The sequence below is a fragment of the Carcharodon carcharias genome, chromosome 27 (assembly GCF_017639515.1).
Source record: "Carcharodon carcharias isolate sCarCar2 chromosome 27, sCarCar2.pri, whole genome shotgun sequence".
Lineage (NCBI taxonomy): Eukaryota > Metazoa > Chordata > Chondrichthyes > Lamniformes > Lamnidae > Carcharodon > Carcharodon carcharias.
In genome coordinates, this window is record NC_054493.1 from 11,704,473 (window position 1) to 11,728,084 (window position 23,612).

A 23,612-nucleotide genomic window follows, 5' to 3' on the forward strand; every position below is an offset into this window, starting at 1 on the left:
CAGTTAATTCCAGCCGATCTGTTGGTCCGGCTTCAACCGGGAGAGTTTGATCTCCCACAACTCACACAATGCGAGTGGACAGCCGGACACACCTATCCTGTCTGATATCAACACAGAATGAGCTGGAGAGCCGTCTCCATTCAACAGACAGTCTGCAGTGGGGTTTCTGACTCAGAGGTGGGAATGCCAAGTTACTTTTTATTAATAACCCTAAAAGTTACAACTGCCACCGAACTAACAGATCTTCTCCTTTCTGTCCACTTCATTGTCCAAATAAAGTTTTGTTTTACTTTTGCAGCTTAATAGTGGCGCTTACATCATCTAACCACCTCCTTCCTTGTGAAAGTGCTAAACTACAGTAGCTGCAGAAACCACATCCTTATCTATCCTCTACCAAGCCTCTCCTCATCCTCTCAGAATGAAATCATTCCTATCTTTATCCAGTATTTTCCATTATCCTTAAATGAATTGTCTCAGTTTATGACTGATTCTGCATTATGAATTTAATCAAGCTCCTCCAATGTTCATTCTAATTAAGTTTGATTTATGGTTAATTGTGAACTATCACATCTGCTTGTGTTTCTGCCTTATCTTCATGTTCAGCCTGGCTTTGCTTGTGGTCAGAATTCATTTCAGTGACCCCTGTCCAGCTGCATGTATTTTCACAGGGTAATTGGATTTGTGTCCATGGTGCCTGTGTTAGACATTGAGTCATTGTTTGATACCCAACCAATGCAGTGAAATCAGAAACAACTTGTTCACATAAAAGGTGATGCAAATCTGGACCAATCTCCACAAAAGGCTGGGGATCAATTGAAATTTTCAAGATGGGAATCGATAGATTCTTGTCAAATAAAGATCTCAAAGAAAATGGATCAAAGATTGGAAAATGGAGTTGAGGTGCAGATCAACTATGATCTAATTGAACGGGGGAGCAGATTTGTGGGACTGAATGGCCTCATCTTGTTCCTATGTCCTGCCTGCTGTCCCTCCAGCAATGATTATCTCAGAGCAGGGCCAGTTTGGGATATCCCTGAGGGGCAGTTTGTTCAGCATCCAACCCTGAGCTGTCCCAGAAAGGGGCAGTTTGTGATGTCCCCTTGGGGTGCAGTAACTTCAGTGTCTGTCCTTGAGATGCACCAGGAAGGGAAGTTTGTGATGTTCCTGTGGAGTGCAGTATGATCAGCGTCTAACCCTAAACTGCCCTCACACATCCTGCTCAGACCCATCATGTCTCTGTCCCTTATTTCCTACAGTAATCCAAACACAAAGTCCAGATACAAACATTACTTTCATTTTCTAATTGTTTTACAGCGATTCACCACATTCATGGTAGTTTACATTACTGGAAGTAAGCCTTTTAAAAAGTGACCCTTCCCACTATACTTTAAACAGCATGCAGATTAAAAGTATATGAATATATACTTAGAGTGTATGTCCATCCTTGGGCTGCTGCGATATTCCAGTGAAGCTCAATGCAAACTGGAGGAACAACATCTCATCTTCCGACTAGGCACTTTACAGCCTTCCAGACTGAATATTGAGTTCAACAATTTTAGATCATGAGCTCTCTCCTCCATCCCCACCCCTTTCTGATTCCCCATTTTTCTAATAATTTATATGTATTTTTCTTTTCCTACCTATTTCCATTATTTTTAAATGTATTTCCATGCATTGTTTTATCTCTATCTTTTAGCCTATTTTGATCCCTTCCCCCCCACCCCACCTGGGCTATATGTACCTTGCTCGTCCTGCTTTCTCCCCTTAATGTCCCCTATTAGCACATTTCTTAGCTAATATCACCACCGTCAACACCTCTTTGTCCTTTTGTCTATGACATCTTTTGGCAATCTCCATCTATCACTGGCCTTCTATCCAGCTCTACTTGTCCCTTTAAACCAGCTTATATTTAACCTCTCTTCTATTTTTCCTTAGTTTTGTTGAAGAGTCATACCAACTCGAAACAATAACTGTATTTCTCTCTGCAGATGCTATCAGACCTGCTGAGTTTTTCCAGGTATTTTTATTTTTGTTTTTGTTTTGGATTTCCAGCATCCGCAGTTTTTTGCTTTTATCATGTTCTGTGGACATGGGTTCAAATGTGGAATTTTAAAGCTAGTTTGATGATTGATTAATTCACTGAGGAAATCTATTGTCCTGAAAAACCATGGAAATCTGAAAGGAAAAACTGGAAAAGCTCAGCAGGTCTCTCTGGCTCTATAATAAACCAAGGGCCCAAGGCCCCTCCGAGCATTCACGATCCACCTGGCCAACCCACAGTCGATAGAGCAGTTTCTGAAGTGCCCAGGATTCACGGATCACAGAATTGGTACCGTGCAGGAGGCCATTGGGCCCTTCATATCTGTACCGGCTCTCCGAATGAACAAATCACTTAGTAACATTCTCCAGCCTCTTCCCCGTAACCCTGCACAATATTTCTTTTCAGATAACAGTTTAATTCCCTTTTGAATGACTCAATTGAACCTGCCTCCTCCAAACTCTCAGGTAGCTCATTCCAGACCTTAACCACACTCCGTGAAAAAAAATCCTCATCACCTTTGCTTCTTTTAGCAATTACTTTAACTCTGTGCCTTATCATTCTCATTCTTTTCAAAAGTTATTGCTGAGCACGTGCCATTTGATAGCACTTTCGATGACACTTTTGATTACTTTGCTGATTATCCAGCGAATGGACGGTAATTGGCAAGATTGGATTTGTCGTACGTTTTGTGAACAGGACATTCCTGGGCAATTTTCCACATTGTGAGGTAGATACCAGTGCTGTAGCTGTACTGGAACAGCTTGGCTATGGGCAAGTCAAGCCAAGATAAATGTTTATTTCTTGGGAACTAGAATCCTGGACTGACAGTGATGGCTTTTGTGAACTCCTTTTACACAGGATATTAGAAGCGGAGGACTTGCAGACAGAAATCTCAAACCGAAGAACATGTCAACGTCTGACAGTCACTTGATTCATCAGGACCTGAATATTATTGGAAATTTGAATCTAGAAGGAGAAATGTTTGACTGTTCTATCAGTTTCTAAATGTTTTGAATGTCATTGTAACTGGAAAAGCACACACACATGCACTCACCCTGGTTACAGTGCTCCAATGGACTGACTGTGGAAAGAGCTTTAACCAGGTACACAGCCTGAAAAAAACTGGGCACCATTCACAGCAAGGAGAGACAGTACACATGTTCTGTGTATGGACGAGGCTCCAATTGATCCTCAAACCTGAAAAGACAAAATGACACAGACACCATTGGAGAAACCATGGAAATGTGGGGACTGTGGGAAGGGATTCCCTTCCCCATCTGCGGTAGAAACTCATCATCGTATTCACACTGTGGAGAGGCCTTTCAACTTCTCTGAGTGTGGGAAGGGATTTACTCAGTCATCCAAACTGCTGCAACACCAGCGAGTTCACGCAGGAGAGAGGCCGTTCACCTGCTCCAAGTGTGGGGTTGGATTCACTCAGTTATGCAACCTCCTGCGACACCAGAGAGTTTACACTGGGGAGAGGCCATTCACCTGCTCTGAGTGTGAGAAAGGATTCACCCTCCTGAGACACCAGCGAGCTCACATTGCAGAGAGACTGATCACTTGCTCTGAGTGTGGGCAAGGATTCAATGCTTCATCCACCCTGCAGACACATCAACGTCTCCACACTGGGGAGAGGCCATTCATCTGCTCTGACTGCCGGAAAGGATTCATTCAATCCTCCCATCTGCTGACACACCAGTGAATTCACACAGGCGAGAAACCCTACACCTGCCCTATCTCTGAGAAGGGATTCACTCAGTTGTTCAATCTGCTGCAACACCAAGGAGAGGCCATTCAGCTGCTCTAAATGTGGGAAGGGATTCAGTGCTTCATCCACACTGCTGAGACACCAGCAAGTTCACACCGGGGAAAGGCTGTTCACCTGCTCTGAATGTGGGAAGGGATTCACTCAGTCATCCCACCTGCTGTCACACTGGCAAGTTCATATCTGCAAAGGGTCATTCACCTGCTCTGAATGTGGGAAGGGATTCACTCAGTCATCCAGCTTGCTGGGACACCAGCAATTTCACAAGTAGATAAAGGGGTTAGATTCTGCTGTTATTGCTGCTGTTAATCACACCCAGGACTGAACCATGTTCATTCTGACATTTGGTGAAGTGGGAGGGTTGGAGGGTCTCTTTCTGCCGGACTGGACAGTCTCATGACTTTGCTTCCAGTGAGCTGATGCTCTTTGAATGTGGAAGTGCACTTTACTACTGAAATTTCACTCGCCATCCTGACTTGGAATTATATATCACCATTCCTTCACTTTCACTGGGTCAAAATCCTGGAACTCCCTTCCTAACAGCACTGTGGATGTACCTGCATCACATGGACTGCAACGGTTCAAGAAGGCAGCTCACCACCGCCTTCTCAAGGACAACTAGGGATGGGTAGTAAATGCTGGCTCAGCCAGCGAAGCCCACATCCCGTGAATGAATTTTTAAAAATGACTCGCAAAAGCTGATGAAATATATTTATTTTATCCTGATAGTAAATAATGTTTTTCCTACCACTACAGGTAGATGTCAAATAAATACATTTGTCCCTATTCCATTGAGTCTACAGCACAGGGCCAGGCCAGTCAGCTCAATTAGTCTATGTCAGTATTTCTGCTCCACATAAGCCTCCAACCCCCCAGCACCCCCACACCCACCCCAACCATCAGCATATCTTTCTATATCTTCTCCCTCATGTATGTATCTAGCTTCCTCTTAAATGTATCTATGCTATTTACCTCAACCACTCCTTTTGGTAGCGAGTTCCACATTCTCCCACTCACTGGGTAAAGAGGTTTTTCTCATGAAATCCCTGTTGGATTATTGAAGCACTTCAGAATCTTTCATATTTCCATCAGGTATCCTTCAAGGATTATTATGTGTATTGCAGGTTATAAGATAGTTGAACATAGGGAAACATACGACTCAGGAACAGGAGACGGCCACTTGGCCCCTCGAGCCTGCTCCGCCATTCGGTAAGATCATAGCAGGTTGTAAGTTGTGGTATTCTAAATGGGATATTACAAGGATGAGACATTTTCATTTCTTCCTGGGGAAGATGTTGTGAAGATCTAGCTTCAATAATTTTAATGCTTCTGTAATACAAATTAGTTTGGGAATTTTTTTTATTGTAAAATCAATGGAAAATCTGGATTGAGAATCTGACAGAAACACCCTCAGGGAATTCACAATCACAAGGTGTGGCCCATGTTGATTTAAGAAGTCAAAGCTCGAAGGGTAAGAACTGTAAAACGGCAGGTGGGCTCTTTTAACTGGAGACCGGGAGAAATTGGGTCTGACAATTATTGTCCAGTCTTTGTTAGAGAGGTGAATTCTTCATGCAGACCTCAGGGAAAAAAGGTTTAGTTTTGAAGCTAAAAGTTAATAAATTTAAATATCAATTGGACATCCCAACTGGCCTCTGTTACCATGGGGATAAGTGATTCAGGGTGGAGCCTTTGTTCGAATTCTGGGTGTTTCTCACAGAAAGCAGGCAGTCTGCAGTTCGCTTGGGAGCAGTCAGCTGTGGGCCCAGGAGCTATGATCCAGCTGTGGGTCTGGCAGCCTAGAGGGCCATTAGGAACTATGGGTGTTCCTAATGCTTAAATCCCTCAGCAAGAAGGAAGTGAAGCCCATGCTTAGACTGAGGAATCCAGAGTTTTGAGGTCTTAAAGGAAAGTTGGAGGGTTGTTTAGTCAAAAGCAAATGGAAGGGCCACCATAAAAACTTGGAGCTTGGAGAATAGCTGGAATACTGAGGAGAATTAAAGTGAATTCTGGAGAGCTTCGGCATACCTTTGGGATAGTCCCAGGAACAGAATTGAATGAACCTTCAAGATATCATTAAGTATAAGGGAACTCTTGGGGGCAAGTTAAAAAGTAGAAAGGGGTTTACAGCATAAGTCTTTATAAATTATAGTGTTAAGTTCATGTTGCTGGTGTTTAATATTCTTTTCTTTTCTATGTACAGTAAAGTTTAGTTTTATTTAAAAACATGGAATCTTGTGGCATAACTCTTTCAGTTAATCACTGGGTGTTCGAATTTCTCTTTAAATGTTAACGGTTTTGACTGGGATCATAACAGTATGCACAAACAATGTTTCAAAAATTGAAAAAGAAAATTTTCCTTATTTTGTACAAAGCATTACATTATAAGACATCCCTCTTCCAGGATCCCCAATAATTTCCTCGTTTGAGGACGTCCTTTCATGAAACAATCCGAAAATTGATGATTAAAATTGGAACTATTTGTATTCCCTTGTAAAGCAGGAGGGCTGTTGCCCATCACAGAGGGTAATTTGGGATTTCTCCCATAGACCAATTGATAGGGACAATACCCTGCAATGATCTGAAGTGAATTCTTTACATGAATTGTCCATGTCAGTACAGTTGTCAACTTGCAGTTTGGCTGATCAGCTAAGATTTTATGCAGCATTTGATCGATCACTGCCTGATTCCGTCCACAGAGCCCATTGCTGAAAGGACTTTTAACTGCGGTGTTCATGACCATAATGTTCACATCTAAATTTGTCATTAGCAAATTCCCCTCCATTATCAGTCAGAAACTTAGCTGGTGCCCAGGTCCAATACTTATCCATTTCCCATGGTTTGGTCTATAATCACCCCTTTGACCTTGCCTTGTATTATTGGAATAAGACTTAATTGGGTTACCATGTCTATAAAGTGTAGAATGAAAACATTCTTGTCTTTATCCCACACTTTTAGATCCATGGCAACTACCTTGTTAAAGTCACGTGCCAAGGGAAGGTTTACAATAGAATGTGATGGCGTTCTCCGATACTTTTTACACATTTCACACTTTGCACTAATCTCTTTTCTGAGCCTCGTATACTCTTCATCCGCCACCCTTGCATCCTTTACGAAGGTTTTTAATCTTTGACAGAAGGGTGAGCAAATTGTCCATGCAGCTTATAAACAATTTGTTTTTTCTATCTCTCTGATTCTTATCACCTGATTCCATTAATCCTTCTCAAATACTCTGATTAGAAACATCAGGTATTGTTAAGGGGATACGATAATGTCCTGACTGAGTAGGCTGCAGATCCACTGACTTTCCAAAAAGTTAGTTGCCTTATATTGTTTCATAGTTTGCCATTGTGAGATTTGAACTCTTGATCTTGGGGTTGCCAACCCAGTACCATAACCACTTGGCTATTTAGGCCAAGCCCTTAGTTGCCTTATCTCGCTCTGTGTCCAGTGGCATAATGATCATCATGTCTTGAGTCAGACCTGTAACACCTGTTAATTGTTCCCAGTGTCATTCCTGGGGTTCTTTCACCTATTAGTGCTGTTCCAATCCAGATCTGCTAAAGATGCTTTCAACCTAATTCAAAATCTGTCCAAGTCTGACTATGCTTCATTGGCATCCAATTTGATCATCTTTCTTGTAAATTTCTTCAATGAACCCTAATAGAAGAGCCAAACCTTCATTAGTATCCAACTGACAGGTATCTAGCTCACAAAATACTTCTGCTTCTGATTTTACTTTAGTTATGAAGTGACAATGCCAAGGCCAGACTTTGTTTCCTCCTTGGTAGGGACGTAACCTGTGTCCACATATTCACTTCATTCTTCCACTGGTCGTATGGCTCAGACTCTGAGAACATCAGTGGCTAATCAGGCCCTGAGAATCTCCACTTGCTTTCGGCCATTCCTCAATAAAACTGCTAGGATTGTAAGCCTCTAGCTGAAATCTTATTTTCTTTGAGTTGCCAAACTTTACCATTAGATAATCATTCTCAGTTATCATGTTATAATCCTGACAGCCTTATGGTGAAGGAAGAAACTGGAACCAATCCTTACTTGGTATAGATTTATTCACAGAATGAAACATTATCCTCCCAACTCCACTCCACGCTCTGTCAGTAAGTGTCTCTCTATTTGCACTTATGTAACCATCCAAACAGGCCCTCTATCTGAATATACTTAACCTCCATTGATACAATTAACAACTACAGTCAGAGTATCTAAAATGTCTCTAATCAGTGTGACTGCCATGGGATCTCAGCCAGTTGGCTGACTCAGTGAATCCTTTCCCACACTCAGAACAGGTGAACAGTCTGTCTCCTCTGTGTGAGCTCGCTGGTGCCTTCGCAGGCTGGATGAATCAGCAAATACCTTCCTACATTCAGAGCAGGTGAATGGCCTCTCCATGGTATAAACTCGCTGATGTCTCAGCAGGTGGGATTACTCACTGAATCCTTTCCCACACAGACGGCAGGTGAATGGCCTCTCCCTGGTGTGAAATTGCTGGTGCTTCCATAGGCTGGATGAGTGTGTGAATCACTTCCCACACTCCTTGCAGCTGAATGGCCTCTCTCCAGTGTGAACGTGTCGGTGTGTCCGTAGACTGGTCGACCGAGTGAATCCCTTCCCACACACGGAGCAGGTAAATGGCCTCTCTTCAGTGTGAGCCATCTGGTGTTGCAGCATGTTGGTTAACCAAGTGAATACCTTCTTGCACACAGAGCAGATGAATGGCCTCTCCCCAGTGTGAACTACACGGTGATTCTGCAGGGTGGATGATTCACTGAATCCTTTCCCACACACAGTGTAGGTGAATGGCCTCTCCCCAGTGTGAACTTGCTAGTGTGTCTGCAGGTGGGATGAGCAAGCCACAGAGCAGATGAATGGCCTCTCCCCAGTGTGAACTACACGGTGATTCTGCAGGGTGGATGAGTTACTGAATCCCTTCCCACATTCAGTGCAGGTGAACTCCCCAGTTCCGTTGATGAATTTCCAGTGCAGACGGGATACGGAATCCCTTCGCACACTCCCAACATATCCATGGTTTCTCCATGGTGAGGGTGTCCTTGTATCTCCCCAGGTTTGACGCTCAGTTGAAAACTTGTCCACACACACAACATGAGTATGGTCCCTCTCCGCTGTGAATGGTATGTTTTTTCAGGCTGTGTGACTAGTTAAAGCTCTTTCCACAGTTAGTGCACTGGAACACTCTCAGTTGTGTGTGTGTGTGTGTGTGTGTGTCGGTGCTTTTCCGGTCACACTTAAGTTTAAAATCTTCTGAAGCACACAGAGCAGACAAACATTTCTGCTTCTTGTATCAAAAGCTGAAGACATTCAGCTCCCGATGAATCAGATGACTGTCAGATTCTGATGTGATGCTTGGTTTGATAATCTGTCTGCAAATCCTCCCCTTCTAATATCCTTTAAAAGGAGTTTACAAAAGTCATAACTGTCAGTACAGGATAGAAATTCAGAACACACAATTCTAGTTTCTATGGATCATTCCTTCTTCTCTCATTCCCCAAAATGCTGTAAATCTTGATCCCACAAACTGTCCCTCCATTCTCACTCTGCTGCTACTAATATACACCCTCCCAATTCTCCTGAAGATGCTAATTCATGCTGATTGACAGATCCATGCTTACAAATTCTATATAGTTATTGGACAAAAATTAACGTAGTATAAAGTATGCATGACACATGGGGCATGTGAGGACGAACTTTATTTAGGCAGTGAGCGGTCATGACCTGGGACTTTCTGCCTACGAGCATGGTGGAAGCAGAGTTGATCAATGATTTCACAATGAAATTGGGTGGGCACTTGAAGGAAATATACTTGCAGAGCTGCAGGGTCATAGAGGAGGAAGGGTCTGAGTGGATTCCTCTACAAAGAGTCAGCATGGACTTGAATGGACTCCTGTGCCATCGTGACTCTATGACTGAAAATATATAACATAGCTACAGTTCAATATTACAAGACTAGAAATAATGATAAATGTACTTTATTACAGAACCATAAATATAATCTAATATGTATCATATAACATTAGTCATATCTCTGTCTTATATTAATTAACTGTCCCCTTAAATGCCAGCCATCTCCTGGGGAAACTACGCCTCTAATTAGAAACATTAGAAAAGAGACCATCCTTTTAGCCAGACAAATAAATGTGTCAAGCTGAGGGAGCAAAGGATATCAATGTCTTTAAGAGAGAGGGAGACCTGAGCCAACCTTTCCAGATTCTGCGCCCTTCCTGGATTCACTTCCTTTCCCTTCAGCTCCTGTAAGTCAACAATTAGAAAATAATTTCCCGAATTAGAAAACAAATGGAAATGGGGAGAAAAGAAAGTGTTTTACTCACAAATGTTGCACGGAGGAGGGTGTTTTAACGTCTGCGAAGCTGAACTTTCATTCAGAGAGAGTAGCAGCTCTGCTGGACAGTAATGAGCAGGTCAGCAAACTCATTAATATATATAAAAACAAAAAACTGCGGATGCTGGAAATCCAAAACAAATACAGAAATACTTGGAAAAACTCAGCAGGTCTGGCAGCATCGGCGGAGAAGAGCAAAATTGACGTTTCGAGTCCTCAACTTTGCTCTTCTCCGCCGATGCTGCCAGACCTGCTGAGTTTTTCCAGGTAATTCTGTTTTTGTTTTGGATTTCCAGCATCCGCAGTTTTTTTGTTTTTATCCACACTCTGATTGCCTGGAGGAGTCCACTTCCGGTCCTCCAACTCTTTCCATTGGTCAACCCCGGTCAAATCACAATGAGGGAGCGTAACCGGAGTGCACGAGGGGACTTTGACCTCCAGACGCGCTGAGCTGTTGTCCAATCCGCAGTATTTTGCTCCTGTAACCAGGGCTATTGATCCCAATGAGACATTGTGTTGGGAACGTCCCTTTGAGTTATTATGACGTCCATAATGAACACTGTCTGAATTAAACAATAGGACTCATTCTGCTCCACGGTGATGCGCTCGGGTTTAGTCTGCAAGGCAGACGCGCGGACACGGGAGCCCCACCCACCCCCACCCATTGTTTTTCCTCCCCCTACACCTCCTCGAGCCAACGTTTCTAGGCAACCAACTCGGCGAACTCCCCCTTCCCCCGCCTCCTCCTCCCGCCCCCAACGGCGGCTGGCTGGTCCAAAAAGACATCGAGAGCGACCGCTGGCAGCAGCTGCATTGCGCCTGCTCCCAACAGCTCTGTCAGCAGTGCTTTCTGCGCCTGCGCACTGGGCTGCCGGCTGAGGGAGTCGGACAGGGTACTTTGCAAAATGTCTTTTCCCCTTATTTTGTTCCAAGTCATGTAGTTTGATTTTAAACAGCACAGCATTTGTTTTTACCTTGACAAACACACTAAAACTTCCTCCTCTGTTCAATATCTGTGAGTAAAACACTTCCTTTCCCCCTTCCCCTGGGAAATACAGAGTTGTGGGGCACTGTAACTGGAATTAGTGCCAAATATGCTGAGGGGGGAAATGCTACTGATTTTGTGCAACCTATTTTTTATCGAATGAGCTGGTTCAAGTCAATTTTGTCCTGTCTATTCAAATACTGTTTGTCTGTTAATGCATGCTTCACTTATGTTAATTTTAGTTTGATTGTTACAGTAGAAGTTTGAATCTTTGTCCTTTGGTTTATTCTGTTGCAGTTGTCTGAGAATTTGAAACAAAAACAGAAAATTTTGGAAAACTCAGCATCTGTGGAGAGAAAGAGTTATTGTTTCAAGTCCATATGATTCGGAAGAAGACTGAAGAAGAGTCATACGGACTCGAAATATTAACTCTGTTTCTTTCTCCACAGATGTTGTTAGACCTGCTGAGTTTTTCCAGCATTTTTTGTTTTTGTATCAGATTTTCAGCATCCGCAGTATTTTGCTTTTGTCTGGGAATTTGTTTATTTTAAGTTTATCTGTCTCCATGGGGATCATAGCAACAGAGATATGTCTAGTGTTGTTATATGGTAGATATTAGATATTTTGTTGGTTCTGTAATAAATTTCTTATGATTGCTAGTACTTGTAGTACTTCTAGCACTATTTTTGTAATATAGTGCTGTGGCTATGTTATGTATTTCCAGTCATAGACTATTATGGTGCACAAGGAATCCAATTGGAAACTCAAGCCCATGCTGACTCACTGTAGAGCAACACAGTCAGTCCCATTTCCTTCCATATCTTCATTCTGCTGCACGTTTATTTCCTTCAAGTGTCCATACAATTTTATTTTGAAATCATTGATCATCTCCACTTCCACCAGCTTCAAAGGCAGCGAGTTTCAGGTCATGGCTACTCACTGACTAAGAAAAGCTCTTCTTCACAACCCACTTGTACCTCTAATTCAGTAATACAGTAACTGTACAGTATTACACGCGTATTTAGTCCAATAAATATATATAGAGGCTAGCAGCCTGCATGAAGTTTTTCAGGTCCTTTGGTCTTGGACAGGGAGTGATAGGCATGGATCTGTTGATCAGATTGAATTGGCACCTTTAGGAGAATTTGGAGGGTGTATATTAGGTACAGCAGAATGGAAATGGAGGGAGTGGGGAGGGGGGAAACAGAGATTTACAACTTTGGGGGAATGAAAGAAGAAAGAATTTTCCATTGAAACTAGAACCATCTGTTCTGAATTTCTATCCTGTACTGACAATGATGACTTGTGTTAACTCCTTTCACAGGTTATTAGAAGGGGAGGATTTGCAGACAGATATCTCACAACAAATATCACCTTAATATTGGATAAAGTTACTCGATTCATTAGGGCCAAATATCATTGGTTTTTCAATCTGCAGGGACAATTGTTTGTTCTGTCTGCTTCAGAAGATTGTCAACATCAGTGTGAGCGTTCCAGTGCATTGACTGTGGAAAGAACTTTAACCAGTTACACAGCTTGAAAAAACATTGCTATTTACTGTGGGGAGAGACTGTACATGTGCTCTGTGTGAGGCTTCAGCTGATCATGCAACCTGGAGAGACACAAGGACTCCTGCACCATGGAGCAACCATGGAAATGTGGGGTCTGTGGGAAGGGATTCAGATCGCCATCTGCACTGGAATCTCATCGATGCATCCATACTGGGGAGAGGCCATTTACCTGCTCTGAGTGTTGCAAGGGTTTCATTCATTCATCGCACCTGCTGAGACACCAGTGAATTCATGTCGGGGAAAGGCCCTTCACCTTCTCTGAGTGTGGGAAGGTTTTCAGTGATTCATCCAACCTGCTAACACAGCAGAGGATTCACACTGGGCAGAGGTGTTCACCTGCTCTGATTGTGGGAAGGGATTCACTCAGTTATCTCACTTGTGACACATCAACGAGTTCACACTGGGGAGAAGCTTTTCACCTGCTGTGAATGTGGGAAGGGATTTACCACTTCATCTGACCTGCTGACACACCAGCAAGTTCACACTGGGGAGAGGCCGTTTACCTGCTCTGAGTGTGGGAAGGGATTCACACACTTAACCAACCTGTTGATACACCAGCGAGTTCACACTGGGGAGAGGCCATTCATCTGCTCTGAATGTGGGAAGGGATTCAGTCGGTCAACTTACCTGCAGAAACATCAGCGAGTTCACACTGGGAAGAGGCAGTTCCCCTGCTCTGAGTATGGAAAGGGATTCAGCGATTCATCCACCCTACTAAGACACCAGCAAGTTCACAACAGTTGGTGAAGTGGGAGGGTCGGAGGGTTTCTTTCTGATAGACTGGCCAATTTCATGACTTTGCTTCCAGTGGGCTAATGATCTTTGAGCCTGGGAATGTGCATTCCCACAAAAATGATCCACAATGGCTGATGAAGGACATTTATTTCATCCTGGATAGTAAATAGTATTTTCCCTACCACTGCAGGTAGATCTCAATTAAATGCATTTGTCTCTGTTCCATTAAGTCTACAGCACAGGGCCAGGACAATTGGCTCAATAGGTCTATGTCAGTATTAATGCTCCACATGAGCCTCCACCCACCCCTCTTCCTCTCAGCCCATCAGCATATCCTTCTATTCCTTTCTCCCTCTTGTATATATCGAGCTCCCTTAAATGTATTCATGCTATCCACCTCAGCCGCTCACTATGGTAGTGAGTTCCACATTCTCATCCCTCACTGGGCAAATATGTTTCTCAAGGAATCCCTACTGGATTATTGAACCTGTTCATAATCTTTAACACTTCCATCAGGTCTCTCTTCAGTAGAGCCGCAGTTTGTTCAAATTTTCCTGAAGATTAAATGCTGTCATTTTTGGTATTGTTCTTGTGAATCTTGGTTGCACTTTCTCCAGTGCCTCTATGTCCCTTTTCTAAATGGAAATCAGAAATGTTGACCGTGCTGGCCATCTAGTTCGAACATGGTTCTAAACAGAGGTCCCACATATAAATGGATTCCATGATTTAGAAAAGATATGAAGCTGTTACAGAGGGTGCAGAGGAGATTTATGAGAATGGCACCAGGGATGAGGGACTTCAGCTGGTTGGAGTGGAGCAGTTGAAATTTCCCTCTTTAGCTCACAGAGTCATTAGGCAATGAAAGAGGCCACTCACCCCGTCGAGTCAATGCCAGTTCCCAGCAGACCATTGCCCCGTTCTATTCCCGTATCCTTGCACGTTTATTTCCCTCAAGTGCCCATCTAATTTCCTTATGAAATTGTTCATCTCCTCTGCTTCCACCATCTTCTTGACATTATCTTTTTTGGGGGGTCATTTAACCTCCAAATCTCCTCGCTCAATATTATTTTTTTGTTAACCATCCAGACTTAACCATTCAAGTAATAGGGGACAATTTAGTGATGTAACTCAGGGAACATTTATTAAGCAACAAAAGTCATACTTAACAAAGCTAGGCAGTGACTTTACTGGCTCAATGCGATACTTGCTTCCCGATTCAGCCTAGGGTGTGAGCTGACACGGGGTCTTCACTCTCTCTCTCTCTCTTTTTCTTGCTCGAGTCCTCTGGTCTTCTGCTTTCAGCTGACAAGCAGTTTTCACTTTCAAATTCAACGCATCTGGCAGCTCAAAGCTGGTGATTTTTAACTAATTTCAAACCACAAACCATGCACATGATCAGTGATGTTACTGATTCCTGATTGAATAGTGCGGTGTGTGATCGGGCCCTGATTGGTTTAGCTGGTGCATGATCAGATTCTGATTGGTTTCTCGAGGGTGATGGTCATCTATTGATGTCATTTCCCGTTGTGCCTTGACCGGCCCTCTGAGGGATTTTATTACAGGGAGGACATAATTGCTCAGGAGAGAGCGCAGAGGAGATTTACAAGAATGTTGCCATGGCTTGAAGATTGCAGCTATGGGAAGAGCTTCGATGGGCTAGGGTTGTTTTCCTTAGAACAGAGGAGGCTAAGGGGTGACCTATTTGAGGTGTACAAAATTATAAGGGGCCTAGTTAGGGTAGACAGGAAATACTTGTTTCCCCTAGCAGGTCAATTACCAGGGGACTTAGATTTAAGGCGATTGGTAGAAGGATCAGAGGGGACATGCGGAAAAACCTTTTTACTCAGAGGGTGGTGGGTGTCTGGACTTCACTTGGTGGTTAAGGCTGAAATGCTCAACTCATTTAAAAGGTACCTGGATCTGCATCTGAAGTGCTGTAACCTGCAAGCGACTGACCGGGTACTGGAAAATGAGATTAAAATGAGCGGCTAGTTTTTTCTCTCTCTTTTGGGCAGACATGATGGGCTGAATGCCCCCTTCTGCACCGTAACTTTTCTATGGTTCTAGGTGTCAATTACTTGTGGGACCATCACTATCATTATAAAGTTTCTGTCATTTCATTAAATTTTATGACTTTCTTCTAAAATGACGGGGGACTTAAGATGGTTTTGATGTCTACTTATTTGAGATAGAGCATGCGATGTCTAGTAACACTGGACTCATCAGTTCAGATGTGTAATTAATCTATAGGTATTAATATCATATGTACTGTAGAAGTCTCATTAGGATAGACGCTTATCAGTATGTTATTGGTTGAAAGAACTGCTTTGCCATCATATGTTTTGTTGTATCTGAAAGCCCTTGGTATAAATTAATTAAAAATGTAGAATCATTCATAGATTTACAAAAATTACAATGTTACAGAAATTACACAGTCTATATAAAATACCAGTAAGATCAGTGCTTGAAAGTGATCTATATCAAATATATATAAAATCAGTCTTTGAAAGTGAGTTATATAAAATACAAATAAAATGTGATTGAAAGTGATTGGTGTGCTAAAGTTAAGGCAACAAGATTCATTTAAAAATATAACATGATACATTCCTAATTCACAATATACGGGCAGCGGACAGATGATTCACAGTAAGTGTATAACGCTACATTACAGCCAGCACTTATGGGTTGTGGGTCGAACTTCCTCTCTGTGTATTGTCAAATGACTAATGACTCGACTCAGTTATAAAAACAACAGAGCACGGGCATTATGAAACAATTTAACCTCGTGCTACATACAGGAAGCAGAGAGGTTCGGAAGCAGTGACAGTTCAAGTGGTATAAGTTTTGAGAAACTGCCAATCGCTGGGTAGCACCACGAATAACGTCATTTGGGACATCCTATAATTGACCAATCGGTGAGAATGTGGCCCATCAGTCTCACATTCAAGAGGAGAATGTAAAACCCTCCACTCTCCTCGTCACCTCCCCACCATTCAGAGTCCCGCACCTGGCAGCAAGTCCCAGTCTGGAAATCAGACCCTGATTGATCCGCCTTTTTTCCATCTTCGTCGTCATGAACAGAAACTCCGGCAAAGACATGATTCCAGTTGGAGTCCTGTTGCTGTTGATATTGTGTGAGTTTATTTATCTCATCAGATGCATTGTTTTTACCAACCTCTCTACGCCGTGGTGGTTCAGTGTTTTTTCTTTTGTTCATAGCCGTTCAGTGTGAGGATCAAAACTCCTACCCTGAGCAGGTGGTGTCTCGGGAAGTGGAACGCTTTGAACTGGACTGTCGGCTCTCCGTTGGCTCTGGTTATACCGTAACCTGGCACAGACAAACACTGACAGGGGCTCCAACATTTATCGCCTCCATTTTCCAGGGGCATGTGACCAAAGGACGCTACACACTGTCCTTTGACCAAGCAAAGAAGGCCAATACCATCTCTGTAGATGACACCGCGGCCCAGGACGCCGGAATGTATCACTGCCGGAAGCAGACACATTGAGACAAAGAGCGGATCCGGCTCTACAATATCATGTTCACTGCCGTGTCTCCGCTGCACCTTTAAACTTTCTCCAAACAAGAACCTTTAGAAATGTCGGCGATATTCAGAAACGTTACTTTCCCATATTTTAACTGTCATCTGGATGAAGTTACAACATTCTACCGCTGTTGGTACGCATACAGAGCATCGAAAAATATTAAATAAGATTTCCGATCTTTTCTTGCTCAACGTAAGGAGATAGACAGAAAAATAACTCTGCCTCTCAGATACCTAGATAGTAGATATGCGAGAGAAAGATTGACAAACGATGAGATACATAGATAAACAAGTAGATAGAGAGGAATGTAGATAGATAGATAGATAGATTAGTATATTCTTCCATTATCGGCAAGCGCTTTATCCTTGTATGTATCATTAAGCGAATGTTATTAATGTTTTCGCAGTTGTTCCTTGTCATTCGGAGGCATTTCAGATATCGATGTATCGGGGAACTGTCGGACAAACCATGTCGCTTCATCACAATGCTACATTCAGGACAAATGATATTGTATTCTGGTACCGGAAATTCTCCAATCAAGCTCCCGATTATCTCGTGTCCACATACGGAGATGAAAGGGTTGAGGGAAGGTTTAAAATATCTGCGGACCGTGAGAAAAGCTCCACTATTAACACGGTTCAGCTGCCAGACGCTGCGGTGTATTACAGTGCAATGAGGCACGGTGAAAGAAAGAGACGAGGGGCCTGTACAATAACTCGCTCGACACGGGGACTGAGGAGATAACAAGCCCATGGGCTTTGGAAGTGAGTGTGACGGAAGAAAAATCGATTTAAAAAATGCTAAGTTCATCATACGAATAAATTACTGCCATAAAAATACATTTTATTTTTATTCCTACTCGTAGAAAAATGCACTGATACATTAGCTTATTGAAATTTGGTTGACATTCTTGTTTTATGATTGTGGAGCTCTGAAGCATTCTATTCTTTAGAAACTTACAATCCAATCTCATCAACTATGGATTTATGAATTTATTAATTAGAAGATCATCTATGTGTGCAAATGACATGTACTGTACTAACGACGTAGACATGTCGGCAAACTGAGACAAATAATCTTGCAAATAATATGAAATAGCAAATGTAGCAAAAACAAACAATGAAAAAAGGCATCAGGTGCAGTAATAATAAAATCTGATCAAAAAACCCCATGATAATTGTCCATAATAATTATCCAGCATTATCATGCAGCAATATTCAAGAATAAATTGAGAATCGCTGTTTCACAGATAATATTCCACTAGATGGCGCTTCAAGTCCTTTTCTGTGTCGAAAACTGACAGCCGTCAGTTCACCGCTGTCACAGGTGACCGCTGGGCATTACAGGAAATATATTGATGACACTTCACCGCAAGCGATAGTGTATTTAGGGCAAGAGCCTATGTATGAATTACGCATGCTATGGCATGGAAGAAGGTCTTCCTGAACACTGGCAGCGTCCATACTTTTGGGTCAGAAGCTTCAGGTTCAAGTCTCAATTCAGGACATTATGGCCACAGAAAGTCAGTTCCTAACGTGGTCAAAAAAGTTGATTATCAGCCTGTAAATGCTTCCAATATGCTTCATGGTAGGTGACAAGAGAGGAGAGATTCCTGGTCAGTAATACTGCAGAAAGCAACGACAAACAACTGCAGTACCTTGCAAACATAATCATAGCCCAATCCAATGTAAGTCCATGGTCATCAACGGCCTCCTAGGGTATGGCAGTTGAAGGAGGAGGGGGATGGCACAGAGGGCTTAGAGGATGAACACTATGAATCATTGTATTCCAATGTCACTGGGTTGTCTGACTAAGCAGGTTGGCACAATGTTTAGCAGGTTGGCTCAATGCGCCTTAGAGTAAGAGGTGTCCATCAGCTCGTTACCGAATGTTCTGGTTACTATTTTCTGCAAGTTGAAATTATCTGGAAAACACCTGGCCTCACAAATTCCTTTGCTCCAGGATCAGAGTGACAACCTATCCTGGCAGAGAATTAAACATTCCCGTTGTCCTTTGTGGAAATAATGTTTCCAATATCGCAACAGTGAGTGCACTGGAAACGTATTTCCTGAGGTTGGAAAGGCTTCTGGAAATCCTGAGTCAGGAAAAGCGTGACATCAGGAAAAGTCTTTCTTTCTCTTGTTGAGTGACATTTGGTTCCAGGGGTTAAGCTTATCGTTTCCTGTTTCCACGGGGACCAGTAAAGTTTATTTTTCAGTTTTCTTTTCTTTATTTCAATCCGTTTTTCCTGGATTGAGTTGATGAACAGTCACCACTTCCTGCAGTTTCCCAGATTCTGAGGCCGGTTTGTTCAAAGATACTTTCCGCTCAATAGGACACCGGCAGCCTGTCAGTAAGGACAACCCGGGAACTTACCGAGGAGGCCCCCATGGAAACTGACCTCCTGTTCTGGGAGAAAAGGTGACCGAGGCGCCAATTGGCGGCTGCCCAGCTGCCTGCCATTAGGTCACTCACATCGAGAAAAGCTTTGCACTCATTTATTGTCCATTTTATATGTATTATTAAAAAGATACAGATGTCTTAGAATTAACCATACAGGGGTTAACCTGAGAGCTCTACTTGTCAGGCGAAGTTCTGTTCTCATCATTATTGCCCCTGAAACAGAGGTTTCAGGCTTCCATTCCCATCCCCCACCCACACCCTCCCTCCTCCTGCGCCAAGGTCTTGAGCCCCAGGATCAATGCTGTTACCCCGGTGCCGCCCTCAGGGAATGGTGCAGTCAGAGGTACCGGGTTTCAGATGAGATGTTCAATCGATGGCACTGTTTGCCCTCTCAGCATCATAGATCACACAGCCACTTTCTCGAGGACAGGAGAGGAATTGCCCTGGTCAGTCATCATTACTGAAAGAGGCCGGCCATTTATTGAAGTCTTACTGGGCAAGAATTGGCTGCTGCCTTCTCTAAATTATATTGTAACAGTGACTGTGAAACATTTTGGAACATGAAGAAGGGAAGCATATAAATACTGTATTATCTTTTGCTAATATGCCCGCATTAAGATTTTTTCATGATAAAATTATTAAGAATAAAACTATAAATTAGAAATAAATGTATAAATGTCACTACGATTTAAGGAAGTAGTTCAGACTCACCTCGATCACAATGTTTGCGCCTTGCTCCGTAATGTTGAGTGTCGTTCTGGCAGTTTTTGTATAGGTTCAGCCCTGCTCCGTGTGTCTGTGGGGTACAGCGCGCAGTGATACACCGCAGAGCCTGACAATTCTGTTTTAGACACTTTCATTGAGCTCCGCTGAAAAACGGTCTCCGGGGAATCTCTCTGTGTTAGCCACGTATCTGTTTCTCTTCAGTAGATACTCTAGGAATCCGCTGGGGTACTGACGATACCAGAATAGATAAGGATTAATGCTGCTTGTAGCTGTATAATTACAGAGCAGCTGGACATCGTCTCCTTCACTCACTGTGACTGCAGCCGGTGTCTGTGAAACAGAGTCTCCTCCACAATGTCCTATAAGAGCCAAGAGCGATATTCAATTAAAGATGTCACTTCACTATGTCTATGCCCCAAAATCGGCCTGTCACCCGGAACCTGAGAAATAAATCATGGCAGCTAAATAGAAATATATTTCCCGCAGCTCAGGTGCTGTAAAGGGAAGGTGCTTGGATCGATTCAATAAAACGTTCCTGAGTGAACATTGAGATCAGTTCCTCACCGTCATCTCCGGTGATTTGAAGGGCAAACTGGGAACAGTCGGAGGGTTTCGTTCGAACTCCTGTATCTGTCAAAGTCTCTCAAGCGCACAAGTGGAGTCTAGGATCCCAGCCCAACTCAATCACTCCGGGAATTTCGCCTACTTCTCCCAAGACAGTGTTCCGTGTTGGTACAAGGTGGATCGGGGCGATTTTTCACATTTTGGATCAATCTATCCCGCCCCCCCGCCGCCCCCCCCCCCCCCCCACCCCACCCCGCCACCACACCCCCCCCCCCCCTCACCCCACCAACACCCCCCCCCCCCCCCACCCCCTTGTGTAGACTGAACTACCCGATTAAATGTAATGGTAGGACGAGATGTAAAACGCAGAGTTTCGCAATTTGTGAACCTATCAATTAAAAGAGCTGCCGCTGTGAAGAATAAGTTCAAAGCAACGGGCGACATGTTTGCAGAGAGCTTGCGGTGGATATGACTAGAACCGGCTGAAGCTGAAATTATTTTCGCCAAGAATTGGTGAGAGGTTGAGTGACATCCGCATCGCTGCTGATTGGATCATTGCTGACAGCGTCATCAGGTTACATCCATTCAGCTGAAAACGCCTTTGTTTTCAATTAAGCCAATTAGCTCACAGCTCCTTTGACCCCCGATTCATACAATAGGGAAAGAGGCAGGGTTTATACCCAGTGTTGGCCCTTTAACGATTCAATCAGTCAGGCGGAGAAAGAGAGGGAAAACAGTGAATGCCATTCCAGTTTCAGAACCGGAGCACCCAGTTGAAAGAGATGCTGTCTGACTATGAAGACTCCCCGCAGACGATACACGCGGCCACTAGATCCTGTGGAATTTGAATACAACAAAGTGGTAAATAGACAAATACCACATCTGAAATGAATTCAAGGATGGAGGAGAGGTGATTGGCTTTGTGACGGATTCGGGGTGTACGGACACCTCGTGCGCTCAGCAATCATGTCTGAATTGAACATTATAAATATTTACAGCATACAAATTTCAGCAATCACCATGTTTGCAGAAATTCATTAGTTAACCAGGGCAACCATTGGATTCCACTGGAAATTATTGCTTGCATTTAAATTTTTGTGATTCAATAAACTCGTCAAGGTACCTTCGGCAGTATGTCTCAAACCCTCAATATTTTCCACCTAAACAAAGAGAATATCAGCGCCTGCAGTTTCTCCTCCCAGCCACATACCATCCTGACGTGGAATTATATCGCCGTTCTTTCATTGTCACTGGGTCAATATACCGGAACTCCCCCCTAACATCACTAACACAACATCCCATCACAACAACAAATGAACCATAGCGATTCAAGAGGGCGGCTCGCCAGCACTTACTGAAGGGAAATTAATTGATGAGCAAGAAATGCTGTCCTTGCCAGCGACGCTCAACCACATCAAACAATAAAATAGAGGTTTCAACCTTCAACGAATCCCGTCAGCCAAACAAACAGCCAACCCATCATCCAAGTGCACCCTGGACTCTGTCGATTGGTCCGTGCCGATTACCTGAATATGTTTAGGTATAAGGAAGGTACTTTACCTGCAACGTTAAATCTGTTAATATTTCCACAGGTGCTGCCTTTTACATAATCCACACTATTACTGCCCTCTGGTGGCCCTTACTTGAAAATCTTCTCAAACTCAGTTCAGAGAAAGTGGGTGGCTCAGGGTAATGAACTTCGGAACCTGACAGATTTTCTATGTAATTGTTTTTTGATGGCCTTCACATCTAGTCTCCGCTAGAAGTGACATCAGCAGGCACAGTTCCTGATTTACAAATTGGCGGGAGTAGCTGTACGAGGGTTTAACTGGGTTCCAACATTGTGAGTCAAGGGAGCAATAATAAACTACAGCTTTGTTCAGCTGAAGACTGGAGATGGTGAAAATGCTGAATTTTGTCAAGTTGGCAAGTGTGCACTGAAAACCAGATTTCGGCAAAATGCGCTTTATCTTCAGAGTCGTTTGGATATTTTATCAGATTAAGCACTGGCTGTGTTTCAGTTTGTGGCTGATATCAGTTGCCTCTCCATGTATTATTATCGGTGCGTTTTAAGTTCGCCGGTTATCCTGTCCTTACTCCTGAGGACAGCGGCTGCATTACAGAACCTCCGTGACTCAGACCTGATAAAGACGCTACAACAGGGAAAGATAAAACAGACGGGTAGCTTTGCCTGGATGAGGTAAACTTATGAAAATCAGATTCCTCACCACCAGGTGCCGTCTAAACTAAAACATGAATAAGTATAAATGCAGTAGAGTTTCGAACCGGAAATTGTTGAACTCACTCCTGAGTTCCGAAGGCGAACAAGTGTTGTAAAGAAGCACCCTGTAGTGCAATGTCGCCGCCGCCAGAGGGTAGTGAGATACCATGTTGTTTTCAGTGACAGGGCAATTCCAGACTCACAATTGTCCAGTAACTTCATTGAGAAAATGTGATTAAACGAACAAATGCCGAAATAGAGGCATTAATTTAATGCTGGTGGCCAACTTGTATTTGTTTTAGCGAAATATACTTTTATGAGTTGCCAATGTTGGTGTGTTGCAAATATCCAACAGAAAATTTTGCACTGCATCCATGTGGGGCAGCACACGAGTTTAAACTATAAAATGAGCTTTTGAGACGCATGTCAAGAGAGATTCCTGTTGTCACACTGAAAGTGATCACACTGTGGAATAAAGATTCAACTAGAATGAGGGAGGAAGATACACTGGGATCATTGAATGCTGCAATTGAAAGCGAGGTACAGGGCCTCTCCGGATAGGGGTGCTATACAAGGACGAAGGGAATAGCTGTTCTCATTTACAACTCTCCTGTGAACTGCAGATTGGCGGGAATTGACTTGAACGATTGTACCATGCAGTTACCAATGCACACCA

At 43.2% G+C, this 23,612-nt stretch overlaps 1 protein-coding gene and 1 gene segment (V, D, J or C); both read left to right on the top strand.

Moving 5' to 3' along the window:
• Window positions 1-23,612, top strand: part of LOC121270240 (gastrula zinc finger protein XlCGF8.2DB-like) — a 236,152-nt gene that overhangs the window by 30,521 nt on the left and 182,019 nt on the right. The window lies entirely within an intron of this gene.
• Window positions 16,550-16,985, top strand: LOC121270254. The segment is given in 2 exon segments: window positions 16,550-16,610; window positions 16,696-16,985. Coding segments are annotated over 2 exon segments (351 nt in total).